The 25,001-nt window shown below is 43.8% G+C and overlaps 2 protein-coding genes across 2 annotated transcripts in view; both read right to left on the reverse strand.

Moving 5' to 3' along the window:
* Window positions 1–22,345, reverse strand: part of LOC132363423 (ELKS/Rab6-interacting/CAST family member 1-like) — a 136,611-nt gene extending 114,266 nt beyond the window's left edge. Inside the window, 3 exon segments of the mRNA XM_059919125.1 lie at window positions 11,700–11,860; window positions 12,886–13,154; window positions 22,074–22,345. Of these exon segments, the coding sequence (XP_059775108.1) occupies window positions 11,700–11,860; window positions 12,886–13,154; window positions 22,074–22,345 (702 nt within the window).
* Window positions 22,346–23,372: 1,027 nt separating this feature from the next.
* On the reverse strand, window positions 23,373–24,163 carry LOC132362737 (large ribosomal subunit protein bL20m). Its single transcript, XM_059917725.1, has one exon. It carries the CDS (start codon window positions 24,081–24,083, stop codon window positions 23,634–23,636), a length of 450 nt encoding a protein of 149 aa, XP_059773708.1. The 5' UTR covers window positions 24,084–24,163; the 3' UTR covers window positions 23,373–23,633.
* Between the last annotated feature and the right edge of the window lie 838 nt (window positions 24,164–25,001).

Genomic DNA, 25,001 nt, shown 5'->3' on the forward strand with positions numbered 1-25,001 from the left:
CACAGATGTTAACTGAGGCCAAGGTAGTGAATGAGCCTCCCTAGGAAAAGAAAACACAGCAAGAGGAGATAGTCATAGGACCGATTCAACATTAGATGGCAGGCAGAGGGTAAGAGGCGGCCAAAGGAGACAAGAGGAGCAGTCAGAGAAGTGGGTAGAAATCAGGAAAACAGTGTCACAGAAACTGAAAGAAGCTGATAAGGACCCTTTCTCTAAGGAGAGAACACAGACCAAGAAAGATCTGGCTCTGGGTTCAATTCCTGGTTCCATCAGGATGACTTCAGTGAAGTTAACTAAATACTCTGAGCCTTAATTTATTAATCTATACTATGAACATTATGAAACTGAATCTACAGGGTTATTATAATAATTAGCAGTAAGACAGAACACCTATCACACTGTAAATTATCAATAAATGGCAGTTACTGTTGTTGCTCCTGTTTGTAAAACCAAAAGGTTTGGTTAGTGGCTTACTGAACCCAGCCCTGGGAAGCCCTAGGGGTTCTAAAGAACATCTTCAGGGAATGCCTGGCAGGGCCACACTGGGGCATCTGGGCTCCCCAGTCCTGTCTCAATCAGAACAGCTTTGCCTTCTTTTTCATTTTACTTCTTAAAATAAGTTTTAGGCACTTGCCTGGTGGCACCGTGGTTGGGAATCCACCTGCCAATGCAGGGGACACGGGTTCGAGCCCTGGTCCGGGAAGATCCCACATGCCGCACAGCAACTAAGCCCGTGCACCACAACTACTGAGCCTGCGCTCTAGATCCCGGCTCCACAACAAGAGAGGCCACCGCAATGAGAAGCCTGCGCCCCACGCCGCTCGCCGCAACTAGGGAAAGCCTGTGCGCAGCAACGAAGACCCAACACAGCCAAAAAATAAATTAGTTAACTAAAAAATAATAAGTTTTATTTTCATATCTGAATAATATTCATTTGAAAAAGGGGTCTGCAGCTTAAAGTGTTCTTCAAAAAGCAATGACTGGATCATCTCAATAGTCCCTTCAATTCATTTGGATTACAGCTTGTAATTCTTTTTTTTTTTCTTTTTTTGAATTTTTGAAGTTTGTTTTATTTATTTTTTTATACAGCAGGTTCTTATTAGTTATCTATTTTATACATATTAGTGTATACATGTCAATCCCAATCTCCCAGTTCATCCCACCACCACCCACCCTCCCCGCCACTTTCCCCCCTTGGTGCCCATACGTTTGTTCTCTACATCTGTGTCTATTTCTGCCCTGAAAACCGGTTCATCTGTACCATTTACAGCTTGTAATTCTTCACCAAAGTAAAACATGTGAGAAATAAGGACAAAACAACACACTTGATAACATAATCCCTAACATGAAGCTTATTATTTATGATTATTTCATTAGAATAATGGTTATAAATCAATTAGCTCTGTTTATCTACTGAAAATTGTACTAGGCTCAGTGCCATTACTGCCATTGAAGCACCACAGCCTTATAATAGCAATTTTTTGTTTGTTTGCTTAAGATTATAACCACATGAACAGTGAAGAAAAGAGTTAAGCAGCATTAAAATCACAAAGGGCTTTCTTTTTTCATGAAAAATAAAGTTGGTTAGTGTGCTCAAATTACTTGTTTTCTTTTTGAAAGCCCTGCATGAAGAAAACCAATTAATAAAGAATCAAAATATCTCACCAGCCTTTTCTCATTGAAATCAGTACCTCTAAAAACTTTCTTTTAATATCCTTTTCTTATGCTATTGATTGTTTGTAACTAATCACTTTCCATGTCATCATTGTATGTGGTCCTCTTGTGATAATTATCCCACACTCTCCAGTTTAGTCTGTTGAGCAATCACCACTCTGGTGCAGCTGAAAATTCTCAGGGACACTAGCTTGAATCTCTATGGCACAGATGTCCTAATACTTCATTTTAAAATGGGACAAAGGTTTTACAGAGCCTTGCTGATCTTTTGTCCCAGACACTGGCTGTCTTTTTCATCTAGGACATAATCAAAAATGTACTCTGTATTAAAAAAAAATGTACTGTATAAGTTTTTTAACTACAACTTTAGAATTTATACTCTTCAATAGTAAGTCACTTCTCTTAAATGACAGAATTTGCTCCTATTTAATTGCTGGAAGTTTTAAGCAATTCAATAGGAGCTGACGGTGGATCAATAGTTGTCTTCATTTTAACAGCTCACCCAATAATGAGGAACATGAGAACTGCATCTGGAAGATTTGGTGTGAAAGGAAATGACTTCTGAAAGGCTGACTGATTTATTTGTGCTGATACTGGCACAGACTGCCCTACTTTAGGCAGGATGGTTAGGGAAGGTCTCTTTGAAGACGTACCATTTAAGCTGACACCTGAGGCAGCCAGCATATAAGAGTGGGGTAAGAATGTCTGGCAGCACATAAGAATAGAGTTAAGAACAGCATATATATATATATGTATATGTGTGTGTGTGTGTGTGTGTGTACATATATATTTGAAGGACATTTTTTTCAACACCCAATCGGCCATTAATACAAATTGAAAGCCTGTTATAATCAAATCAATGTAGTCCTGGAAAAAGAGTATCAACAAAGAGATCAATGGAACAAATCTCACAATAATTAAGCACTTAAGAAAGAAAAAGGAAATGCCACAAACCAAAAGAAAAGAGACTGATCACAGTATTTAGAAAGCTTTTCAATTATTAGGAAAACATCAAAATAAATACGTTCTCCCCACGCAAAATTAAAAATAAGTTCCAGGAAGATTAAAGAACTAGGTATAAAATGCAAATTAATTAGAAAATAAAAAGAATAAATATAACATATTTAATGATATTCAGATAGGGAAGGACTTTCTAAACAAAAAACGAAATGTAAGAAATTACAAAAAAATTACAAATTACAAATGTAAGAAAAGTATAGTACATTTTACTGCTTAGAAATCTAGAATTATAAACATCAAAAGTCAAAAACTAATGAGCAAATGACAAAAACTACAAATTATTCACAACTGTGAAAGTACTTTATCCTCACTATTGAAAAAGCCCATAAACGTCAATGAAATACTAAGACCGTACTGTCCCCAAGAGAAATTAACAAATAGGAATATACCAATCACAGACAATATGCAAATTGACAATAAACACATGAAAATGTAAACAAAGAATTGCAAATGAAAGCAAGGTAAGACAAAACTTTTTAATCTATGAAAGAGGTAAAAGTTTTTTTTCAGGCAAAAGATTTTTAAACATTATATGAACAGGTAAGGTGATACATGCATTCTTACATGCCTGATCACCTAAAGTGGTCCAATCCTTCTAGAAGACAGTGTGTCAATAAGTATATTCATCTCTTTTATTTTATAAGCACAAATGTATCATCCTTAGGAAGCAGAAACTATCTTCTAGCAATGTTGCTTTTCTCTCCAAATATAAGGTGGATAATATAGTAATTTGTAGGGTCATTTTTGTAACATTTTCTCATTACAAAGTAAGAAATATAAGTGTTAAAACATTTTAAGAATACATAAATGTATATGGGAAAACCTCTCCTATAATTCCTTTGATCCCCTCTGATGAATAGATTCAATTTTTTAACAACCTATCATAGGAAAATAATCAGAAATGTGAAAATGTATTAATAAAGATGGCCATAACAGTAATACATATGACAAAAAAACCTGAAAAGTGGGGAGACCTTCAAGATGCCGAAAGAGTAACACATGGAGATCACCTTCCTCCCCACAAATACATCATAAATACATCTACGTGTGGAACAACTCCTACAGAACACCTACTGAACACTAGCAGAGGACCTCAGACCTCCCAAAAGGCAAGAAACTCCCCACGTACCTGGGTAGGGCAAAAGAAAAAAGAAAAAACAGAGACAAAAGAATAGGGACGGGACCCGCACCAGTGGGAGGGAGCTGTGAAGGAAGAAAGGTTTCCATGCACTAGGAAGCCCCTTCACTGTCGGAGACAGGGCGTGGCAGGGCGAAGCTTCAGAGCCACGGAGGAGAGCGCAGCAACAGGGGTGCGGAGGGCAAAGCGGAGAGATTCCCTCACAGAGGATTGGTGCCGACCAGCACTCACCAGCCCAAGAGGCTTGTCTGCTCACCCGCCAGGGCGGGCGGGGGCTGGGAGCTGAGGCTCGGGCTTCGGAGGTCAGACCCCAGGGAGAGTACTGGGGTTGGCTGCGTGAACACAGCCTGAAGGGGGCTAGCGTGCCACAGCTAGCCGGGAGGGTGTCCGGGAAAAGTCTGGAGCTGCCCAAGAGGCAAGAGACCATTGTTTCCGGCGCGTGAGGAGAGGGGATTCAGAGGACCTCCTAAATGAGCTCCAGAGACGGGCGCGAGCCGAGGCTATCAGCACGGACACCAGAGACTGGCATGAGACGCTAAGGCTGCAGGTGCAGCCACCAAGAAGCCTGTGTGCAAGCACAGGTCACTATCCACACCTCCCCTCCCGGAAGCATGTGCAGCCCCCGACTGCCAGGGTCCCGTGATGCAGGGACAACTTCCCCGGGAGGACACACGGCGAGCCTCAGGCTGGTGCAATGTCACGCCAGCCTCCGCCACCACAGGCTCACCACCGCATTCTGTACTCCTCCCTCCCCCCAGGCCTAGGTGAGCCAGAGCCCCGGAATCAGCTGCTACTTTAACCCTGTCCTGTCTGGGCAGGAACAAACGCCCTCAGGCAACCTACATGGAGAGGAGAGGCCAAATCCAAAGCTGAACCCCGGGAGCTGTGTGAACAAAGAAGGAAAGGGAAATCTCTACCAGAAGCCTTAGGAGCAGCGGATTAAATCTCCACAATCAACTTGAGGTACCCTGCATCTGTGGAATACCTAAATAGACAATGAATCATCCCCAAATTGAGGCAGTGGACTTCGTGTGATTTTGCCTGTATAGCTTTGCTTTTACCAATTGTCCTAGGGTTCTGTCTGTCCGTTTTTTGTTTTTTTTTCTTAGTATAGTTTTTAGCGTTTGTTATCATTGGTGGATTTGTTTTTTGGTTTGGTTGCTCTCTTCTTTTTTTTTTCTTTTTTTTTTATTACTTTTTAATTTTTTTTATTTTCAATAATTATTTCTTATTTTTTATTTTAATAACTTTATTTTATTTCTTTTTTTTCTCCCTTTTCTTCTGAGCCATGCGGCTGACAGGGTCTTGGTGCTCTGGCCGGGTGCCAGGCCTGTGTCTCTGAGGTGGGAGAGCCGAGTTCAGGACATGGGTCCACCAGAGACCTCCCAGCTCCACGTAATATCAAATGGCAAAAGCTCTCCGAGAGATCTCCATCTCAACGCTAAGACCCAGCTCCACTCAACGACCAGTAAGCTACAGTGCTGGACACACTATGCCAAACAACTAGCAAGACAGGAACACAACTCCACCCATTAGCAGAGAGGCTGCCGAAAATCATAATAAGGTCACAGACACCCCAAAACACACCACCAGACGTGGACCTGCCCACCAGAAAGACAAGATCCAGCCTCATCCACCAGAACACAGGTACCAGTCCCCTCCACCAGGAAGCCTACACAACCCACTGAACCAAACTTAGCCACTGGGAGCAGACACCAAAAACAACGGGAACTATGAACCTGCAGCCTGCAAAACGGAGACCCCAAACACAGTAAGTTAAGCAAAATGAGAAGACAGAGAAACACACAGCAGATGAAGGAGCAAAGTAAGAACCCACCAGACCAAACAAATGAAGAGGAAATAGGCAGTCTACATGAAAAAGAATTCAGAGTAATGACAGCAAAGATGATCCAAAATCTTGCAAGTAGAATGGAGAAAATACAAGAAACGTTTAACAAGGACCTAGAAGAACTAAAGAATAAACAACAAGGATGAATAACACAATAAATGAAATGAAAAATTCTCCAGAAGGAATCAATAGCAGAATAACTAAGGAAGGAGAATGGATAAGTGACCTGGAAGATACAATAGTGGAAATAACTACTGCAGAGAAGAAAAAAGAAAAAAGAATGAAAAGAATTAAGGACAGTCTGAGAGACCTCTGGGACAACATTAAACGCACCAACATTCGAATTATAGGGGTCCCAGAAGAAGAAGAGAAAAAGAAAGGGACTGAGAAAATATTTGAAGAGATTATAGTTGAAAACTTCCCTAATGTGGGAAAGGAAATAGTCAATCAAGTCCAGGAAGCACAGAGAGTCCCAGGCAGGAGAAATCCAAGGAGAAACACACGAAGACACATATTAATCAAACTATCAAAAACTAAATACAAAGAAAAAATATTAAAAGCAGTAACGGAAAAGCAACAAATAACATACAAGGGAATCCCCATAAGGTTAACAGCTGATCTTTCAGAAGAAACTCTGCAAGCCAGAAGGGAGTGGCAGGACATATTTAAAGTGATGAAAGGAAAAAACCTACAACCAAGATTACTCTACCCAGCAAGGATCTCATTCAGATTTCATGGAGAAATTAAAACCTTTACAGATAAGCAAAAGCTAAGACAATTCAGCACCGCCAAAGCAGCTTTACAACAAATGCTCAAGGAACTTCTCTAGGCAGGAAACACAAGAGAAGGAAAAGACCTACGATAACAAACCCAAAACAATTAAGAAAATGCTAATAGGAACATACATATCGATCATTACCTTAAATGTAAATGGATTAAATGCTCCAACCAAAAGACATAGACTGCTGAATTGATACAAAAACAAGACCTGTATATATGCTGTCTACAAGAGACCCACTTCAGACCTAGGGACACATAAAGACTGAAAGTGAAGGGATGGAAAAAGATATTTTATGCAAATGGAAATCAAAAGAAAGCTGGAGTAGCAATTCTCTTATCAGACAAAACAGACTTTACAATAAAGAATGTTACAAGAGACAAGGAAGGACACTACATAATGATCAAGGGATCAATCCAACAAGAATATAACAATTGTAAATATTTATGCACCCAACATAGGAGCACCTCAATACATAAGGCAAAGGCTAACAGCCGAAAAAGGGGAAATCGACAGTAACACAATCATAGTAGGGGACTTTTAACATCCCACTTTCACCAACGGACAGATCATCCAAAATGAAAATAAATAAGGAAATACAAGCTTTAAATGGTACATTAAACAAGATGGACTTAATTGATATTTATAGGACATTCCATCCAAAAACAACAGAATATACTTTCTTCTCAGGTGCTCATGGAACATTCTCCAGGATAGATCATATCTTGGGTCACAAAGCAAGCCTTGACAAATTTAAGAAAATTGAAATTGTATCAAGTATCTTTCCTGACCACAATGCTATGAGACTAGATATCAATTACAGGAAAAATTTTGTAAAAAATACAAACACATGGAGGCTAAACAATACGTCACTAAATAACCAAGAGATCGCTGAAGAAATCAAAGAGGAAATCAAAAAATACCTAGAGACAAATGACAATGAAAACACGACGACCCAAAACCTATGGGATGCAGCAAAAGCAGTTCTAAGAGGGAAGTTTATAGCAATACAATCCTACCTCAAGAAACAAGAAACATCTCAAATAAACAACCTAACCTTCTACCTAAAGCAATTAGAGAAAGAAGAACCAAAAAAACCCCAAAGTTAGCAGAAGGAAAGAAATCATAAAGATCAGATCAGAAATAAATGAAAAAGAAATGAAGGAAACGATACCAAAGATCAATAAAACTAAAGGCTGGTTCGTTGAGAAGATAAACAAAATTGATAAACCATTAGCCAGACTCATCAAGAATAAAGTCTGAGAAAACTCAGATCAATAGAATTAGAAATGAAAAAGAAGTAACCACTGACACTGCAGAAATACAAAGTATCATGAGAGATTACTACAAGCAACCATACGCCAATAAAATGGACAACCTGGAAGAAATGGACAAATCCACAATCAACATTGTGAAAATGACTATACTACCCAAAGCAATCTACAGATTCAGTGCAATCCCTATCAAACTACCAATGGCATTTTTCACAGAACTAAAACAAAAAATTTCACAACTTGCATGGAAACACAAAAGACCCCGAATAGCCAAAGCAATCTTGAGAAAGAAAAGTGGAGTTGGAGGAATCAGGCTCCCTGACTTCAGACAATACTACAAAGCTACAGTAATCCAGACAGTATGGTACTGGCACAAAAACAGAAATATAGATCAGTGGAACAGGACAGAAAGCCCAGAGAGAAACCCACGCACATATGGTCACCTTATCTTTGATAAAGGAGGCAAGAATATACAGTGGAGAAAAGACAGCCTCTTCAGTAAGTGGTGCTGGGAAAACTGGACAGGTACATGTAAAAGAATGAAATTAGAACACTCCCTAATACCATACACAAAAATAAACTCAAAATGGACTAAAGACCTAAATGTAAGGCAAGACACTATAAAACTCTTAGAGGAAAACAGAGGCAGAACACTCTAGGACATAAATCACAACAAGATCCTTTTTGACCCAGCTCCTAGAGAAATGGAAATAAAAAGAAAAATAAACAAATGGGACCTAATGAAACTTCAAAGCTTTTGCACAGCAAAGGAAACCATAAACAAGATGAAAAGACAACCCTCAGAATGGGAGAAAATATTTGCAAATGAAGCAACTGACAAAGGATTAATCTCCAAAATATACAAGCAGCTCATACAGCTCAATATCAAAAAAACAAACCACCCAATCAAAAAATGGGCAGAAGATCTAAATAGACATTTCTCCAAAGAAGACGTATAGATGGCCAAAAGGCACATGAAAAGATGCTCAACATTGCTAATTATTAGAGAAATGCAAAGCAAAACAACAATGAGATATCACCTCACATCAGTAAGAATGGCCATCATCAAACAAATCTACAAACAATAAATGCTGGAGAGGGCATGGAGAAAAGGGAACCTTCTTACACTGATGGTGGGAATGTAAATTGGTGCACCCACTATGGAGAACAGTATGGAGGTTCCTGAAGAAACTAAAAACAGAGTTACCATATGATCCAGCAATCCCACTCCTGGGCATATATCCAGAGAAAAACATAATTCAAAAAGATACATGCAAACCAGTGTTCACTGCAGCTCTATTACAATAGCCAAGACATGGAAGTAACCTAAATGTCCATCAATAGGTGAATGGATAAAGAAGATGTGTTTTATATATTTATACATATATATGTATACACACACATACACACACACACACAGACACACACAATGGAATATTATTCAGCCATAAAAAGGAATGAAATAATGCCATTTGCAGCAACATGCATGGACCTAGAGATTATCATACTAAGTGAAGTAATCCAGACAGAGAAAGACAAACATCATGATATCGCTTATATGTGGAATGTAAAAAAAAAAAAAAAAAAAAGATACAAATGAACTTACATACAAAACAGAAATAGACCCACAGACATAGAAAACAAACTTATGGTTACCAAAGGAGCAAAGAGTGTGGAGAAGGGATACATTAGGAGTTTGGGATCAGCCACCACTCTCAACAGCATGTTCGGATAGACGATTAGGCCTGAAGTGCTTAATTTGTTAAAAGAAAGGTATTAAACAACCATTTTATTAAGATATGAAAATGAGAGACAACAACAAGGAGAAATTTAAGTGCAAATTAAAGCAAAGACTACTTTAAAAACTTTAAGTCAGTAAATCTGCATGACAAAAAACTTGTAGAAAATCTAAGAACAGCATGATGCTGTAGTAGTATCTCCTGAGCAAATGAGGAAGGTGATTTAAGAGACAGGTCACCTGTCAGAGCCAGGTTTTAACACCTTATTTCTAGAACTTTTATTTAATGTTTATTCATCAAATTTCTATACCACTTATAAATTCTCTGAATACTTTAATGACTCATCCCATGCCTTAGTGTGTGAGTGTTTGACCTTACCAAAAACAGTCTTGCAAATCACAGTATTTTTCTGAAATGTAATCTCTAACCTGGGTTGGCAAGGGAAGTCCATAAGAAAGTTTAGTACTGTGGTTCCAAAAATAATAACAATAAAAAAAAAAAAAAAAAACACACGCAATTCCCTTTTAATGGTTTAAAGTCAAGCATTCTTTAAAAAATTCTTTCATATCTTTTCAAAGTCCTAATAATAAAGGAAAATTCCTTTACAAATCCACCACTGTTTTGCTATAGACACTTGAACTGAGTGGGAAAGATGTGACAAGTCAAGTCAAGATATTGGTACACAGAGAAAACGAAACAATACTCCTACACCGTTGCTTTAGCAGGGCCTGTTTGTGCTTAGGAGTATCACATCGATACCTTGTATTCCCGAATATTATACCCATCCTTCCTCTATGTTCTTATCATCAGGGATAAAACCTTGTCTTCAACTGCCTCTACTAACCTGCTCATAAGAAGCAAACTTTCTCATCACGATACTCAGAACCCTAAATTCTCCCCATTCTCCCTGCGTATCAACCTATTTCTGGCTCCAGTATCTGTCACTTCCGAGAGCACATCACCTGTAATTCTTTTCTGAAAGATCAGGCTCTCTTAACCTCCCACTGTGTCCTAATAATCCATAAGCACAGGGGACACCCCGATATTTGTTTCCTCAACTCCTGGGCTGCCGTCATGATATCAAAACAATCATGCCCCATGATAATTCATGCTGAGGTGTCATGGCAAGATCCTCTGCTACTTTGTAATTCTCATATTCAACATTTATTGGTAGTTCAAAGTAGCAGAAAAGAAGAGGGGATGTTAGCTTCAAGCACTGGCTGGGCTCAGAAAGACTGTTTACTTTAGGTCAGAGAGAGTGCGTATTTACTGCAGAGAAGAAGGAACTAACAGAAAGTGAGCAAAGATTATGTGAAAGAAAATTAATGGAGACAGATTGCAGAGGAGGGAACCAGAGCTTAAATCTGTGATAGAAATAAGAAGCGAGCTTGGTGAAGGAGAGACAGTATCTCCTCTGAGTCAGAAGAGACGACGACAAGAACACAGGTAACTGCTGAGGTGATGAAGGTAACTGAGGGGTCCCAGCATAGACTTGGTTTCAGTAAAATGAGAGCAGGACAATTACACAGGGGTGGGGATTGGAGTGATGGAGAAAGTACTAAGGGACTTAAAAAAGACATACTTGTTCTGAAGAGAAGGAAACCAGAACTTTTCAAAGTCACAGAGGAGAAAAAGCAGCAGCTGTATTCTGCACAGCAGATATATACAGCCTTCACAACAGACTATCTCAAGGAAGCTGCAAGATGCCTGGAAAGTACGAAAATGATGTCAAGAATGGTTCTGCTAAAAGTGACAACTTTGTCAAAACTGACTGGAGAGTGCGGCAAATGTTAATGGTTAAATATGGGGGATGGGTATAAGGAGGTTCACTATACTATTCTCTACTTTTGTGTACCTTTGGAAATGTTTATAATAAAAAATGTTTTTAAAATTGCCTAGCCATCGTATGACCTCAGGAGCAATGGTTATCTTCCTCAGAAAGCTCAACATCTTGCCAGAACTTTCCAGAAGGTTTTAGGAACTTCAGAGACACAATTGTATACGGATACATACACTCTAGAGGACTGCAAAATTCAATGACAGGGAGGCAAAAGTTTCCAGTTGACGAGGATTTGTCCCAAATTTGTTCTAAGGAGTGAGAAACACAAGTGAGCATTAAAATTAGGCTAAGCGTGTCAGGCGTGACAAACAGGGCCAGAAGATGAAAGCGATGAGGACAAGTATTTCAACTAAGCATATGCCTGAAGAACAATATTATAAAACTTACTTCATCTCCAGAACTTCCTCTAAGTGTTTTCTTCTCTCGGCCCGAAGGTTGGTCACATGAGTTTCCTTCTCTGCCAGTGACTGCTGAGTGCAGGACAGCTTCGCCTTCATGGACTCCAGCTCCTGTTTTACCTTCTCCATGGCCATCAGTAACTCCTCCACCTACGATCAATACAGAAAAGAGAGAAACTGAGCAGCTGGGTCAGGTATAGTCAGAGGAGCTGGGCAGTGGGCAACGCCTGGGTCCACAAAATTGAAGACACACCCATCAAAAATTCTGTACTCTCGCAGGATCAGACATAAATGGCAGTGAAAGAAATACATCTCTCATCTTCCCTCCACTATAATTCTTCTCAGTTTAGGTCCAAAAAACCCTCATTTTCTTTTTGACAAATGTAAGGGCATCAGAAGTAACAGTGTGCCAGGAACAATCCCTTCGAAGGAATTTATTTAGAAACAGTCCAGAACCTTCCATGGAAATAACAATATAATGCAGATAAAAATATAAGGAACAAAATCATAATAAATATTTCTAGAACGATTTTAGGAAATAAAAGCCATAAACCTGACTAATACCAGATGCAGAATAAACATAAATGAGTCATTTTTATTCGTTCAAACTAAGAGTCTTCTGTTTATACCATCACAAAAAATTTCTTGTTAAAGAAACAGCTAGAATTCAATCGGATAATTTCCTGCTCTAAAGCTGAGTAGGTAGAGATTTTCTGAGGAAGGCAGGAAGAAAAGAAAAAATATATATAACCAGACAGAGAAGAGACAGAACGCTTTTAAAAGGCCTGTAAAGGACTTCCCTGGTGGCGCCGCCCGCGAGGACCGGGACGGCCGTCCGCGCCGCCCTCCCTCCCTCCCCGGCCGCCGAGGTGAACCGCGGACAGGCCGCTAGCGGGGTCTCCCGGGCCGTGCGGGCAGCCCGAGGGCCTCCGGGCGGGAAGCCCACCTGTCCGCGGGCGCCAGGCTCCTCGGGGCGGCTCGCCCCGGGCTCTGCGTGACTGGCCCCCTGAAGCAGCGGCGGAGGCGGCGGCCCACTGTTTGCGCCGCACCGCCTCCTACGGCAAGCGGGAGGAGACAGACGCCGCCCGCCCGGCGCCTGCCGTGTGCGCCCGCGCCGGCCCGCAGCCCAGAGGCCCCGCCCGCCAGCCCCCAGCCCCCCAGCCCGCCAGCCTCACCTACGGCTCCGCCCTCCCCGGGGGCGCGCTGCCGGGACCCAGCCAGGGCCGTGAGGAGGAGCGGGCGGAGGAGAGCCGAGGGGCCTAGCGCCAGCGACGGGCGGGAAGCTCCAGGCGCCGCCCGACCCCGAGCTGCCGCCACCGCGGCCGTCTCACCCTGCTCAGGGCTGCCGCTGCCGCTGCCGCTGCCGCTGCCGGCCGGGCGCCGCCGCCGCCACCACCACAGCCACAGCTCCGCCCGGGCGCCCGACGTCACCGCGCGCCGCCCCCTGCGCGATCCCCCAGCCCCCGCCCCGGGCCGACGTCAGCGCCAGCCCCGCCCCCGCGCGACCGCGCCCGGTCGGCGTCCCGAAGCCTCCGGGGAGTGCGACTGGGGCGCGCGCGGGCCCCGGGCACTTTCCGGGTGTTGTCTTTACTGTGATATCTTAGTTAAGTCTAGTGGGGTGTCCCCCCCTTTTTTAAAATTACTAAAGTATGTCATTGTGTTAATTCAACATTAATACTAGAAACAAAAGTGAAAATTCCCATAGCAACAGCTGCTCTTTTTCTATGCTACGTTTATGCTTTTAGTAGTAGTATAAGAGCTGTTAAATGTGCGTTTTGCACATACTGTGTAAAACACATTGATGGAGAAAGAGCAGGGAATGAAGTATTTTGGCTAATCAAATAATAAACAGTGTATTGATTATCAATGTTCAGAGAAATATAATGTAATAAAGTAGATTAAGCATAAAGGTTATGTGGAATATAGTTTACTTCTATGGCTTTTCAAACTGTGAGCCTGGAGGTGCTGATTCACTCATGTATTCATTCAACAGTTATTTATTGAGTATGGTTCTGGGTACTTTTTTTAGCCTTTGGGAATACAGTAGTGAACAAAGCTGACAAAAATTCCCACCTTCATGGAACTTCCCTTCTGGACACCTTCTTGGGAAATGAAGAGGAATTCAGCAAAGGAGATTAATAAGAGGTTATTGAGGGAGGAGGAAGACCAGGAGAGTGCGATGTACTAGAAATGAAGGAAAGGAAGTTTTCAAGGAGGAGGGAACGGTCAACTGTGTCATTGTTTAAAGATGTGTCAGACTGTTGGGTAAGAAAGAATTCTGCCTGATTATAATGCCTAATAACAGAGAAATGACTAAATGCTTTTTAGTGTGAGATGAGACAAATGTAAGAATCTTTCAGTTTTTTACTTCCTTTGACTGATTTTTAAAAACATATATATTTCATTCTTTATTCTTTTCAGAACAAAATATGCAACCTGGGAGTTTATACTTGTACTAAGGAGAGGTATGACACTGTTGTTACTAATTATATGTACACTTATTTTTTTAATACATGTATCAAATCAGAAGTTATAAAAGTATACAGGGAAAAAAATAAGTCTCTTCTGTCCCATCCAGTTACTCCTGAAGGCAGACACTGTTTCCAATTTGTTGTTTTTCCTAACCAGTGAAATTTTGTGCAGTAACACGGCATTTAGCTATTTTAAAATTGCATAAATATAACAAGTGTTTTTATCCCCTATGTATTTTTTTTTTGCAGGCTTAATATTTGTTTTTATAATTTAAGTCTAGCTACCTGCAGACCTTTTTTTTTTTTAAATAACAGCTTTATTGAGAGACAATCCACATACCATACGATTCACCCATTAAAGTGTACAATTAAATTCTTTTGGTACATTCATCACCACGATCAATTTTAGAACATTTTCATCCTCCCAAAAAGAAGCCCCAAACTCATTAGCAGTCATTCCCCTGACCTTTGGTTTTAAAGCTCTCTTTTTTTTAAAGAAATAATTACTTAATTTATTTTTGGCTGAGTTGGGTCTTCGTTTCTGTGCGAGGGCTTTCTCTAGTTGCGGCGAGCGGGGGCCACTCTTCGTTGCGGTGCGCGGGCCTCTCACTATCGCGGCCTCTCTTGTTGCGGAGCACAGGCTCCAGACGCGCAGGCTCAGTAGTTGTGGCTCACGGGGCCAGTTGCTCCGCGGCATGTGGGATCTTCCCAGACCAGGGCTCGAACCTGTGTCCCCTGCATTGGCAGGCAGATACTTAACCACTGCGCCATCAGGGAAGTCCTATATGGGAAATTTTTAAAAATATTTCCTAGAAACCACCAGACTCGCTGGCCAGTGTCACATTGAAACTTAGAGTTGTGAAGGAGGATGGGTTTGGGTTTGGGTTTGGGTTTGGGAATGGGTTTATTACAACTGGCCCAGACCTCCACGCTTCATCCCTTAGGGTTAAAAGAGGGGCCCCCCTGCTCCCTAAGATCAAGGGTTCTCCACCCTAGCTGAACAAAATAGCAGTCTCTTAACGGGAAACAAGTGGGGATAGCGGGCAATGAACAATGGGCCACGGCTGCGGGTGATTGTGTCCGTTAGCTTTAAGGCCGCCACACAGGTCCCAGCAGTTTCTAACAGTACATGGGATGCCTATCACCCAGCAACCTTGACTGACTAGCAGTGGCACCCTGGAAATGCTGTGTTGGGAAGTACCTACCAATGAAGTACTTGTAGGACCCCAGGAAAGAACAGCTGTGCTTTACAGCACCGGCTATGACCCAAATAGCCAAGGAGGTAGCAAGCAGCATGATATCTGTACCGCAGATCTTTTCTTGTAGCTGGAAAGCCCCAGCCTGTGATGGCAATTCCTATTTTCTTCCCTCTGGAAGATCAGTCCCAACCGCACTACCCCTGCTTCTGCTTCCTCTGAGTCTGAATGTCATCTGCCCACATTGAGGAGGAAAGGAGGAAGCCCAGGAGAGGCGTAGGCAGGAGGAATCCCACATTCCTCCTGACATCTGATTGAAGCACAGGTAAAGTGAGTCTTATGCTGTCCTTACCGAGTTCTAAGTATGAGGGACTGTACTGCACACGCAACCCCAGAATAAGCACTGGAGATAAACCGACTTGCAAACTGTGTATCTGAAAAATCGCCTCAAATCTGAAATCACCAGTATTTCTACACCATTTTTAGTGTCTATTTTTACGAACCAGTTTTCGAAAGCACCATCAGCAACAGGTCTAGAGAGTTCCTTTCCAAACCTGAATATTTTTAAGCAAACTTTTCATCTTCCTTAGCTAGATGAGTTCAGGAAAAACATTTCATTGATTAAAAGGGCTGCATTACAAAGGTTTGCCCCAAGACAACACAAGCTCCTCGAGAGCAGGGATTTGGGGCTGGTTTGCTCAGTGTCCCCAGCATCTACCCCAGGTGTCCTTACATCAAAGCATTCCATAAATATTTGTTGAATTAATGCCGTCGCATGACCGGCCTTCTTGTGCTGTATGATGTGAACTGCGTGACTTTCCCCCTGAGGATTAAGATATTGATGGAGCATCCTTCAAGATCAATGGCATGCCCTAGATGAAAGATAGGGATGTGTAGGAGGAAACCTTGCCAGTCAAAGCTATCTATCTATTCAGTCTTAAGTGGAAACTCAAAAGACATGCACCACAGGAGCTGGTTGTAGGCCCAAAGTCACAGCTCTCCTTACAAGGAACTGTGTCATGCTAGGAAGTCACTTAACAATCATAGCAGACACGTACATAAGTGTCAGGCCCTATTCCCAGTGCTTTATGTAGATTACCTCACTTAATCTTCACAACAAGGCTATAAGGCAGATTCTGTTACCATCACGTCCCTTTAACCGATGAGCAAACTGGGGCACTGCGTTACATCACTTGCCCAGTGTCACATACAGAGCATCAGAGCCAAAATGTGAACCTGGCAATCCGGCTTAAGTATCCGTGTGAATAACATCTGCATTGTGTGGCCACCTGGGCCTCCCAGGACCTCTGGGATTTCAGTTTCCTCACTGTCTGGGGGGCGGGTGCAGACAGTGAGGAATGATGGATACATCAGGAGGCTATCAAACCTTCTCAGCTGCTTGATTGCTTTTTGAAAAGAAATCTTGGCTAGTCAAATTCATAGAAACAATGTAGGATGGTGGTTACCAAGGGCTGGAGGGAGATGAAAAGGGGGAATTGTTATTGAAAGAGACTAGAGTTGCAGTTTGCAAGAGGAAAAAGTCTGGAGATCTATTTAACACTGAGTATACTTAACACTACTGAGCTGTACACTTAAAAACAGTTAACAAAAGTTTCCAACTTATGTGTTTAACCACAGGAAGGGAGGAAAGGAGGAAAGGACAGAGGAAAGGATGGATGAAGGGACTCTTACCTGGCAGCTCAAGAAGTAAAACAGAGGCGGAACTGCTGAATCAGTGGGAAAAGGAGCCCAAGGTTCCAGCCTCTCGGCTTCTTTCCCCAGATCCTCCCACCAGAACAGCCCCTCGGGGAGATCATCAAAGCAAAGTTTTAAAACCACTAAACAGGACAACTTCTCAATTCTCTTTAAGACAATTTCAAAAGCCGCGGGTCCAATCACACTCTCAAAAGTCTCCAGCTGAAAAGCCCTCCTGGCCCCTCAAGGCCGAATCGGTTCACACTCACCACCATGGTCCTTGAGATTGTCCACATTGTAGCCCCAGTGTAAGTGTCCAAGCTCACAGAGCACCGCCGTGGCCCCCTGTACTCAGAGTTACTCATCACAGCGGTCTCTTGAGCCTCTGTGCGCTGCCTATTTCATCCTTGTTTGTGGAGTGAGAGCTGTGTGCTCACCCGCCGCCCCAGCTCAGAAGGCTGTTTCTAGTCCCACCTTAGTTATGGGCGAGGCGCTATATCTATGCCACTGTCACCTGCACAAGGTGCCCAATTCCCCCACCTCGTCTGTTCTGGGGGCTTAACAAGTATCCAGGACTCTCAGATGGAAGGGTGGAGAGGGAGTAATTCAGAAGAGACTTAGGCACAGGGGAGCATGATGATACCCCATCCTTCCCTTTCCCTCAACCAGGGTGCTGAGCCATGGTTCCTGATCAGGGAGAGAATGAATGCTGGGAAAGCAGCCAACGCCATAACCAACTTGTAGCAATGAGGGCCAGAGAACTGAGACGAAAGTACGTGGGGGCCATTGGCACATACTGTTCAGTTAAAAAAAAGAAAAGAAACCAGGAATGCTAACTAAAGGACAGAACGATTATTATCTTTTGACTGTAAACCTCTCTCTGCATCATCCTTGGGTCCTAAAGCGACCTATTTCCATCACACGCACATTCCACCAGCAGCCGAAACTCACCTCAGCACCCATGTTATATTCTGACCCAGTTTACATGGAGCTGACTGAAAGGCAAAGAATAAGAAAATGAGGCATTTGAAAGGGAAATCCATGCTTCCTAGTTTAGAGCTGCACAAACTCCTTTGCCCACCACAGGAAGGGATTAGGTTACTCAATCCGAGTAACCCATTTCTCTTTGTTTGGGAACATGGTGATTCTATTCAGAGGGCATAAATAAGATAAAGGACCCACGCATACTAGATTTTTCATTTGGCAAGCAGAATAAAAATCTGAACCTATACCTGTGGAAAAGTAATCAATTTTTCATAGACTTATTATAGGCTTCACAAAATCTACTGCACACATATTTTTAAAAGTAAGAAAGTGGCTTTTTAATGATACTTAAAATACATGGCATGGCAAGAATTATTTAAAATGTGTTTCTGAGGCCTGAAGTTTGGTACTGCCTGCTAAAATATAGATGATTTGGATAAGGCTGTCTTCTCGGGATAAACGTGAGACCTAAGCGCATCTTATCATAAAACTAATAGGAAGGTTGGTATTCAGGCAGTTAAGTAATTGGTATAAATCCTCCCAAGATATTAGATCCCCTGAACTCGCAACAGTTAGTGGTTGTTCATTGGCTTGTGTGCATTAAATAACTCCCCTTAACCCAGAGGCCAGCAATCCACTGTTCACATAAAGTCAACACAAAGCAGAGCAAGAGGAAGCAGAGCTGAATCCAATAGATACATGACCACGACTCATCCAACAAGTGTTTTCCGAGGAGCACGCCAGGCCTGGGAAAGTGGACACGTGATCCACGGGGTCTGGATGCCCAGTCTCGATCCAAGCAGATTGGCTCCGTTTTTATGAGCCATCGGCTTGATTGTCCACATTGGTTGGCATGCTTTTCGCAGGAACACATCTCTGTTCTAAGCGGAAGGCTATGCGCCTACACCTGTGACCAGCCCTGTATGAGGAGTGTACGTGCGTGTGTGCGTGTGTATGCGTGACTGAATGAATGATTTTTAAAATGTCTACATAAAGCAGATCTAATATACGAACATCTCCATTTACAAAAAGGCTTTCATTTTTTTTATCATGCAGCAAGTCACTGAAATATTACACTATTTTGTGTCCAGCAACTCCCTTCAAGGAGCTATGAAAACATGAAGCATCACTGATGTCAGAAGTCACAGTCTAGCCGAGAAGACAAGTGACAGACCCGAAACAGAGACCACAGCAAATGTCTGACACCAAGTGTAAAAGCTTCAGGAGTTCACAAAATCCAAAGTCACTAAAAGCCCAAGTTGCTGAGAGGACTTGGAGCAGTGGGCGTTAAGAAGGGCAGCAAAGATGGTAGGCTTTAGATTACCAAAGGGACGGAGGTGGCGTTTCACGGAGGTACAAGAAGCAGAAGCAATGACTTAGAAGCAAAAAGAAGCCTTCTGTTTGCCGATAGCAGTGACAGCACCTGCCCTGATCAGAGCCACAGGAGACAGGGCTCATTATAGGGTGGGGACTCGTTATGAAGGGGTAACAAGCTGCCCAGAGAAGTTGATTTGTTACATTAGGGAGTCATTTTAGGATCCTGAATGGGAACAACCGGGTGTTCCTTCCGTATGGTGAGAACTCACCCCAGGATTCCTTTCAAGAGCACGCTCCCCTTGACATTGAGTTAATGATTTCATTTGCACTCAGCTTTCCAATATCCCACCTCAGTGGTTCCCAACTTATGGACCACAGAGTTATGGCAGAGGTCCTGAAGGCAGATAAGCACTGCCCAGAAACGACTTGCTCCTGGCATATTGCCGCTGTCTCGTTCTAGTATCTGTAGATACCATGTGAGCCATAAAACGCAAATTCACTCCAAAGCCACAGTCACCTGAGTTGCCCCAGGCGCCAGCCTATGGCTGCACATGGAGTCACTGTAACAGTAGCCCAGATGTCACTAGCTCCCACCTCCCTGCTGTTCATGCAGGACTTCAGCCTCCAGTAAAGTGCCCCTCAAGCATTCCTAGGAGTTCCCAGGGATTTGGTGCCTGAGCCTGCGAACAAGGCCGTCGTCCTCTCAGCGGCCACTGGGCGGCGATGGGTCCACACAGCTCCCTCTCCTGCGCCTTCAAGCACCCTGAGGCCTCCGCAGGCCAAACTGCAGGATGGTCCATATGGAGTAGGGGAAACATCTCATTCCTCCTGGGAGCTACCATTCCCAAAGCAGTCACACCGGTGCCATACACGATAGCTTACCGAGGGTATTTTAGAAAAACAACTCTGACAGTTGTTACTTACAGCCCTCAAGATGTGAATGAAAACTGTATGTGAAGGTGAATCTAGCAGAGGTTGGGCAGGAAGAAAAATACCAGGGACAGAGCCCATGCCGTGCTCACAATCAACCTTCCCATAATGTGCTATCAAAATGCACATCATCCTGTTTGACCCAGCAAATCAAACTTCTAAGCACACAAGGAAGTGAAAAGTGTAGGAGGATTTTCAACGCAGATTATTTGCAAGAGTGAAAAAGGAGAAACACACATCTCCTAGTACAGAAGGGGTTAAATTATGACACACTGACAGGGTAGAATACAGGCAGCTGTTAAAAACGATGACATCAGCTTGGAAGTACCACTGGAGAGCTCTGCGATGCATCGTTAAGTGACACAATGCCAGTTAGAACAGCGCTCCACAGCCTGTTAGGAGGCGGGGTGAGCGGCGGGCAGGCCAGCGAAGCTTCATCTGCCGCTCCCCATCGCTTGCACGACTGCCTGAGCCCCCCGCCCCCTCCCCCGTGGAACCATTGTCTTCCAGGAAACCGGTCCCTGCTGCCGAACAGGTGGGGGACCGCTGAGTTAGAAGACGTTAGGGACAGCGTGATCGCATTTCAAAAGTGTGGAGGAGGGGCCGGGAAGAGGTACATATGAATATTACATGTCAGGAACAAAACCTATGGAGCTACTGACAACCTTTCTCCCTCATACCCATGCCTGAAGGGGAGTCTTTTTTTACCACCAGATCCTTTATGGAACTGATCTGGGAGACAGTAAGAGAGATAAAGAGTCCTCAAATGGCCAGATTAGTCTTCATGAGAGGAGATGAAAGAGGAAGTAGTGGATGAGAGAGGCAGGCAGGCAGCCAGCCAGCCAACCAGGAGATGGAAGAAAAGAAGTACCTGGAGCTTTTAAAGACGGGGGAGGTGGAGGTCCTGGAGCAGCTACTGAAGACTTGGTGTACGGGAGAGAAAGCTGGGTGACGTAGGTTCAACATGTTTGGCCGTGTCATGTGCTGTGTGACCCCTCCACAGAGTCTACAAATACACCCATGACAAAGATCTAGAACACGCATGAGGTTTTGAGATCAGATTGGTGTTTCTTCCCCATGTTTCTGTGCTGCCCATGAGGTGAGAACAAAAGCTAGTTTAAGGTTGTACATGTATGAAAAACGCCAGGAAAGACACCCCAGAAATTGTCCCAGCGGTAACATCTGTCAAGGTTGATTAGGTACTGGTGGACTTTGTTACAACAAAAGTGTATCTCACATGTATAATTTTCATGGGCATGTATTTTACTTTCACTCAGGACAGGGGTTTGGGTGAGGCAAGCAGGGTGACTACAGTGCAAAACTGAAGGAGACACTGACTCTCAGCGTCTTGCTGGTTCAGAGCCGCATGTAAACACCCCCGTGAGGGAGTGCCTCCTTCACTTAGCGCCCTACCCACCCTGCTTGCCTCACCCCATCCTGGCTCTGCTTGCCTTGTTAATCACAGTTCTGAATCTCATTGAAATTCAAACTGGGATGCTATCTGCCACACACACTGCATACAGAGTACATTGCCATTCTGAAAGCACTTTCGTATATGTAGTTCACTTTCTCTTCATGACAATCTCAAAGGCAAATGAGACTAGTATTATAATTCCCATTCTACAGATGGAGACCAGAAAGGTTAAAAGACCTGTCCAAGATCACACTGCTCAGTGACAGCAAACTCAGTTCAGCTAAGTTTGATTACCATCCCCAAGTATTTCCATGACCCCACCCACATACAAAACAAACAAAACTTATCACTCATACCTATCAGGAAAACGATGAATCTCTGAAGTGAACCTAGCCCAGATATTCATGTCTCCCGTCAAATAAGGCCCGGCAGCCCCCATTTGCCCCCTTGGAAACCACGGAGGCAAAGCCCACAGAAGATGTAGGCAGCCTCTAGCCAAGACGGCGCCCCATGAGGAGCAGCCCCTCTGGATTCTCGAGTAGCAGCAGGTTTTCAGGACGAGCAGCAGGCCTTCACGAGGGCCTACAGGCAGGTCCGCGGCTGCTGGCTGGCACCAGGTGTGAGCCATGGGAACTCTGGGAGCTGGCCGGGGGGGTGTGTGTGGGGAGCATCTGCACAGGAGGCATGAGCCTAAGAGAATCTCTCAGCATTGGACATTCCACAAGGCGTACATGCAGCTACTGGTGGTCGGCACTTCCGGGTTTTCGCCTTGAGGTGAGCGGAAAGGAATAACACGGCACCACTAGCCACCAGCCTGGAGCTCAACCAGCCGGCCTGGCAGCCTAGAAATTTGCTTAAGGAGTTAATCCAGGCAGACCCTGAACTACCCTGTTCATCCAGCTGTGTTTCAGGGCACAGCACGATTCCAACACTGCATGTAATAAAAATGAAGAATACCCCCCGCCCCCTGCCCTCTGCAGATTCGTTTTTCTCGGGTCCCACTGGTACTTTCGTTTAAAACTAAGTTTAAAAATAAAGAAATCAGCAAACCACACTCATTTGCCAAGTGTGCTTTTTTTTCCTTCCTTCACAAACCTAAATCATACCTGGCAGAATTCATGCTGTTCTTGTTTACCTGTTCCTCTAAGAATATGAATCCATTTCCCTCTAGCCTGGGTTTTAGGTACATTGTTTAGCCAAGCCTTTACCTCCCTCTTCTGTTAAAAAGAGGAAAACATACAGCAAACTCAAGTTCTATATCTGTGAAAATGTTAAGAGGAAACTACCCTAGGATGTTTACACAAGCTGTGTAAAGTGGCTTTAAAGAGGCTCTCGTATTCCAGTATTACCCATACTACATTCGAATTAATACTTCCCAGAAAAAGTAAACTTTAAATAAGATCCAATCAGGATCAACTGCACACCCACCTGAGTAGCTGAACAAAATCAATGGAGCAATTCTTTGGTCATCGGACTAAAAGATTCAAGATTGACTTTTTCCCCCTTTTAGTAAAATATGAAACTCCCTGGTAACCTGAAGTATTATTGGGTCCTGTATCTTGCAAGGATTTATGCGCAATTTATCTAAAAACTGCCTTTCAACAGCTACACGAATGGCTGAAATTGCTTGATCTCGCCAGGCAAAGAGTTTTGTTTTTTTTTTTTTTTTTTTTGCGTTCCACACAAACTTTATTTACACAATCCATGTGAGATTTCTGAACCCGTGCCAAAAGAGGCAAGATAAGGCCTTTTCTCTCAGGCCTGTTACTGAAATGTAAATTAACACAAATGCAAATCAAACTTACTCACTGTTGACAAATCTTAGTCCCTATTTTAGTATAATCATCACATGAGGGAAAAAAAAAACTTTTCCTAAGATGCTCCGCCTCAAAGGGCAGTGGGTGTCAGCATGCCCCTCAGAGGTGCTGTACCACCCTGGAAAAAATGCCTTCGGGCTCCTTCCCGTCCCCCAAGGCAGCAGCAAATCCTTCCTGTCTCCTCCTTTTGGCCAAAGCAGCCAAAGATTTAAAAGTCTTTGGTTCGTAGATGGCTAGATCTGCAAGTACTTTCCTGTTGAGCTCCACCTGGCACTTAATCAAGTTGAGGATGAATGCTGGGTACTTCAGGCCGTGTTCCTGGGAAGCAGCTGTAACTCGACTGATCCAGAGCATCCGCAGGTTCCTCTTCTTCAACCTGCGGGCTCGGGTGCACTGCACGAACGCTCGCGTCACAGCCCTGACTGCCAGCCGGTAGCACCGATTCTTCCTCCCCCGGAAGTGCCGCGCGTGCTTCAGCACCTCCTGGACCCGCCAGTAGCGGTCGGTGACGCGGTTCCGCAGCCACAGCTGCGCCGTGAGGAAGACCATGGCGCCCGCAGCCCGCGCCTCTGCTCACCAAGGTGAGCGTCGCGCCACCGCCGCCACCCCCCACCCAGCAATTCCGGGTCAGCTCCTCCCTCCCCCAGGGGAACTTCCTGGGGGAGGTCACTCGGCAAAGAGTTTTTAAAAACATTAACCTCAGAAACAGAATATATGTCTGTCTCGTGCGAAGTACCAGAGTTTTCAATCATGAAATTAAATATTCCTTTGCAAACTCAGCTATATCCTAAAACAGCCAATGATAACCTCTTGCAATACTCAGCATTCTGTGGAGAATTGAGTTTCTAAAGGGCCGTATACTGTCCTGAACGTAATGGGAGATTCCTTTAAGGGAGTTTTTCCTTCTGAGGAAAACAGCTGTACACCGTGGACTACTGAAAAGCCCCGCTGGGCCTGTCTTATTTATGAGATGTTTCCACAGCGGGGTCTTCTGTGTTTACATGGCGCTGCTCCTCTTAGTGAGGGTGACCACTACCGAGCCTTGGATTAGGCTCTCAGCGTATATACACACACTGCCAACCGGGCACCATGACCCTCACTTCTCAGCGGAGGAAACAGTGTTAAAAGGAACTTACCCGAGGTGGCGAAGCTCGGGGAGAAGCGGAGCTGGGATGCAGTCCCAGCAGTGAAACCGCGAGGCCCGTGCTCTCCAAGGCAAACTCCGCCCAACCCCCCACCCCCACTGCCTCTTTGAAAACCTCCTCCTTACCTGGTAGGCAGGCACACCTGAGACCAGTAGTTCCCTGGGGATAAGAATCACCCGGGAAGCTTGTTCACTCTACCTTCCCAAAGCCCCTTCCCTGGAGATTCTGACTCAGCGGTTCCAAGCTGGACCCAGAAATTGTCTTTTGAACAAATGATCCAGGTGATTCTTATCATCAGAGGACTGTGGGAACGGTCTTAGAT

The sequence above is a fragment of the Balaenoptera ricei genome, chromosome 3, assembly GCF_028023285.1.
Source record: "Balaenoptera ricei isolate mBalRic1 chromosome 3, mBalRic1.hap2, whole genome shotgun sequence".
NCBI lineage: Eukaryota > Metazoa > Chordata > Mammalia > Artiodactyla > Balaenopteridae > Balaenoptera > Balaenoptera ricei.

Bases quoted from the DNA above. Each gene is read 5' to 3' on its own strand.
- LOC132362737 (XM_059917725.1), bottom strand. From the start codon at position 24,083: ATGGTCTTCCTCACGGCGCAGCTGTGGCTGCGGAACCGCGTCACCGAC.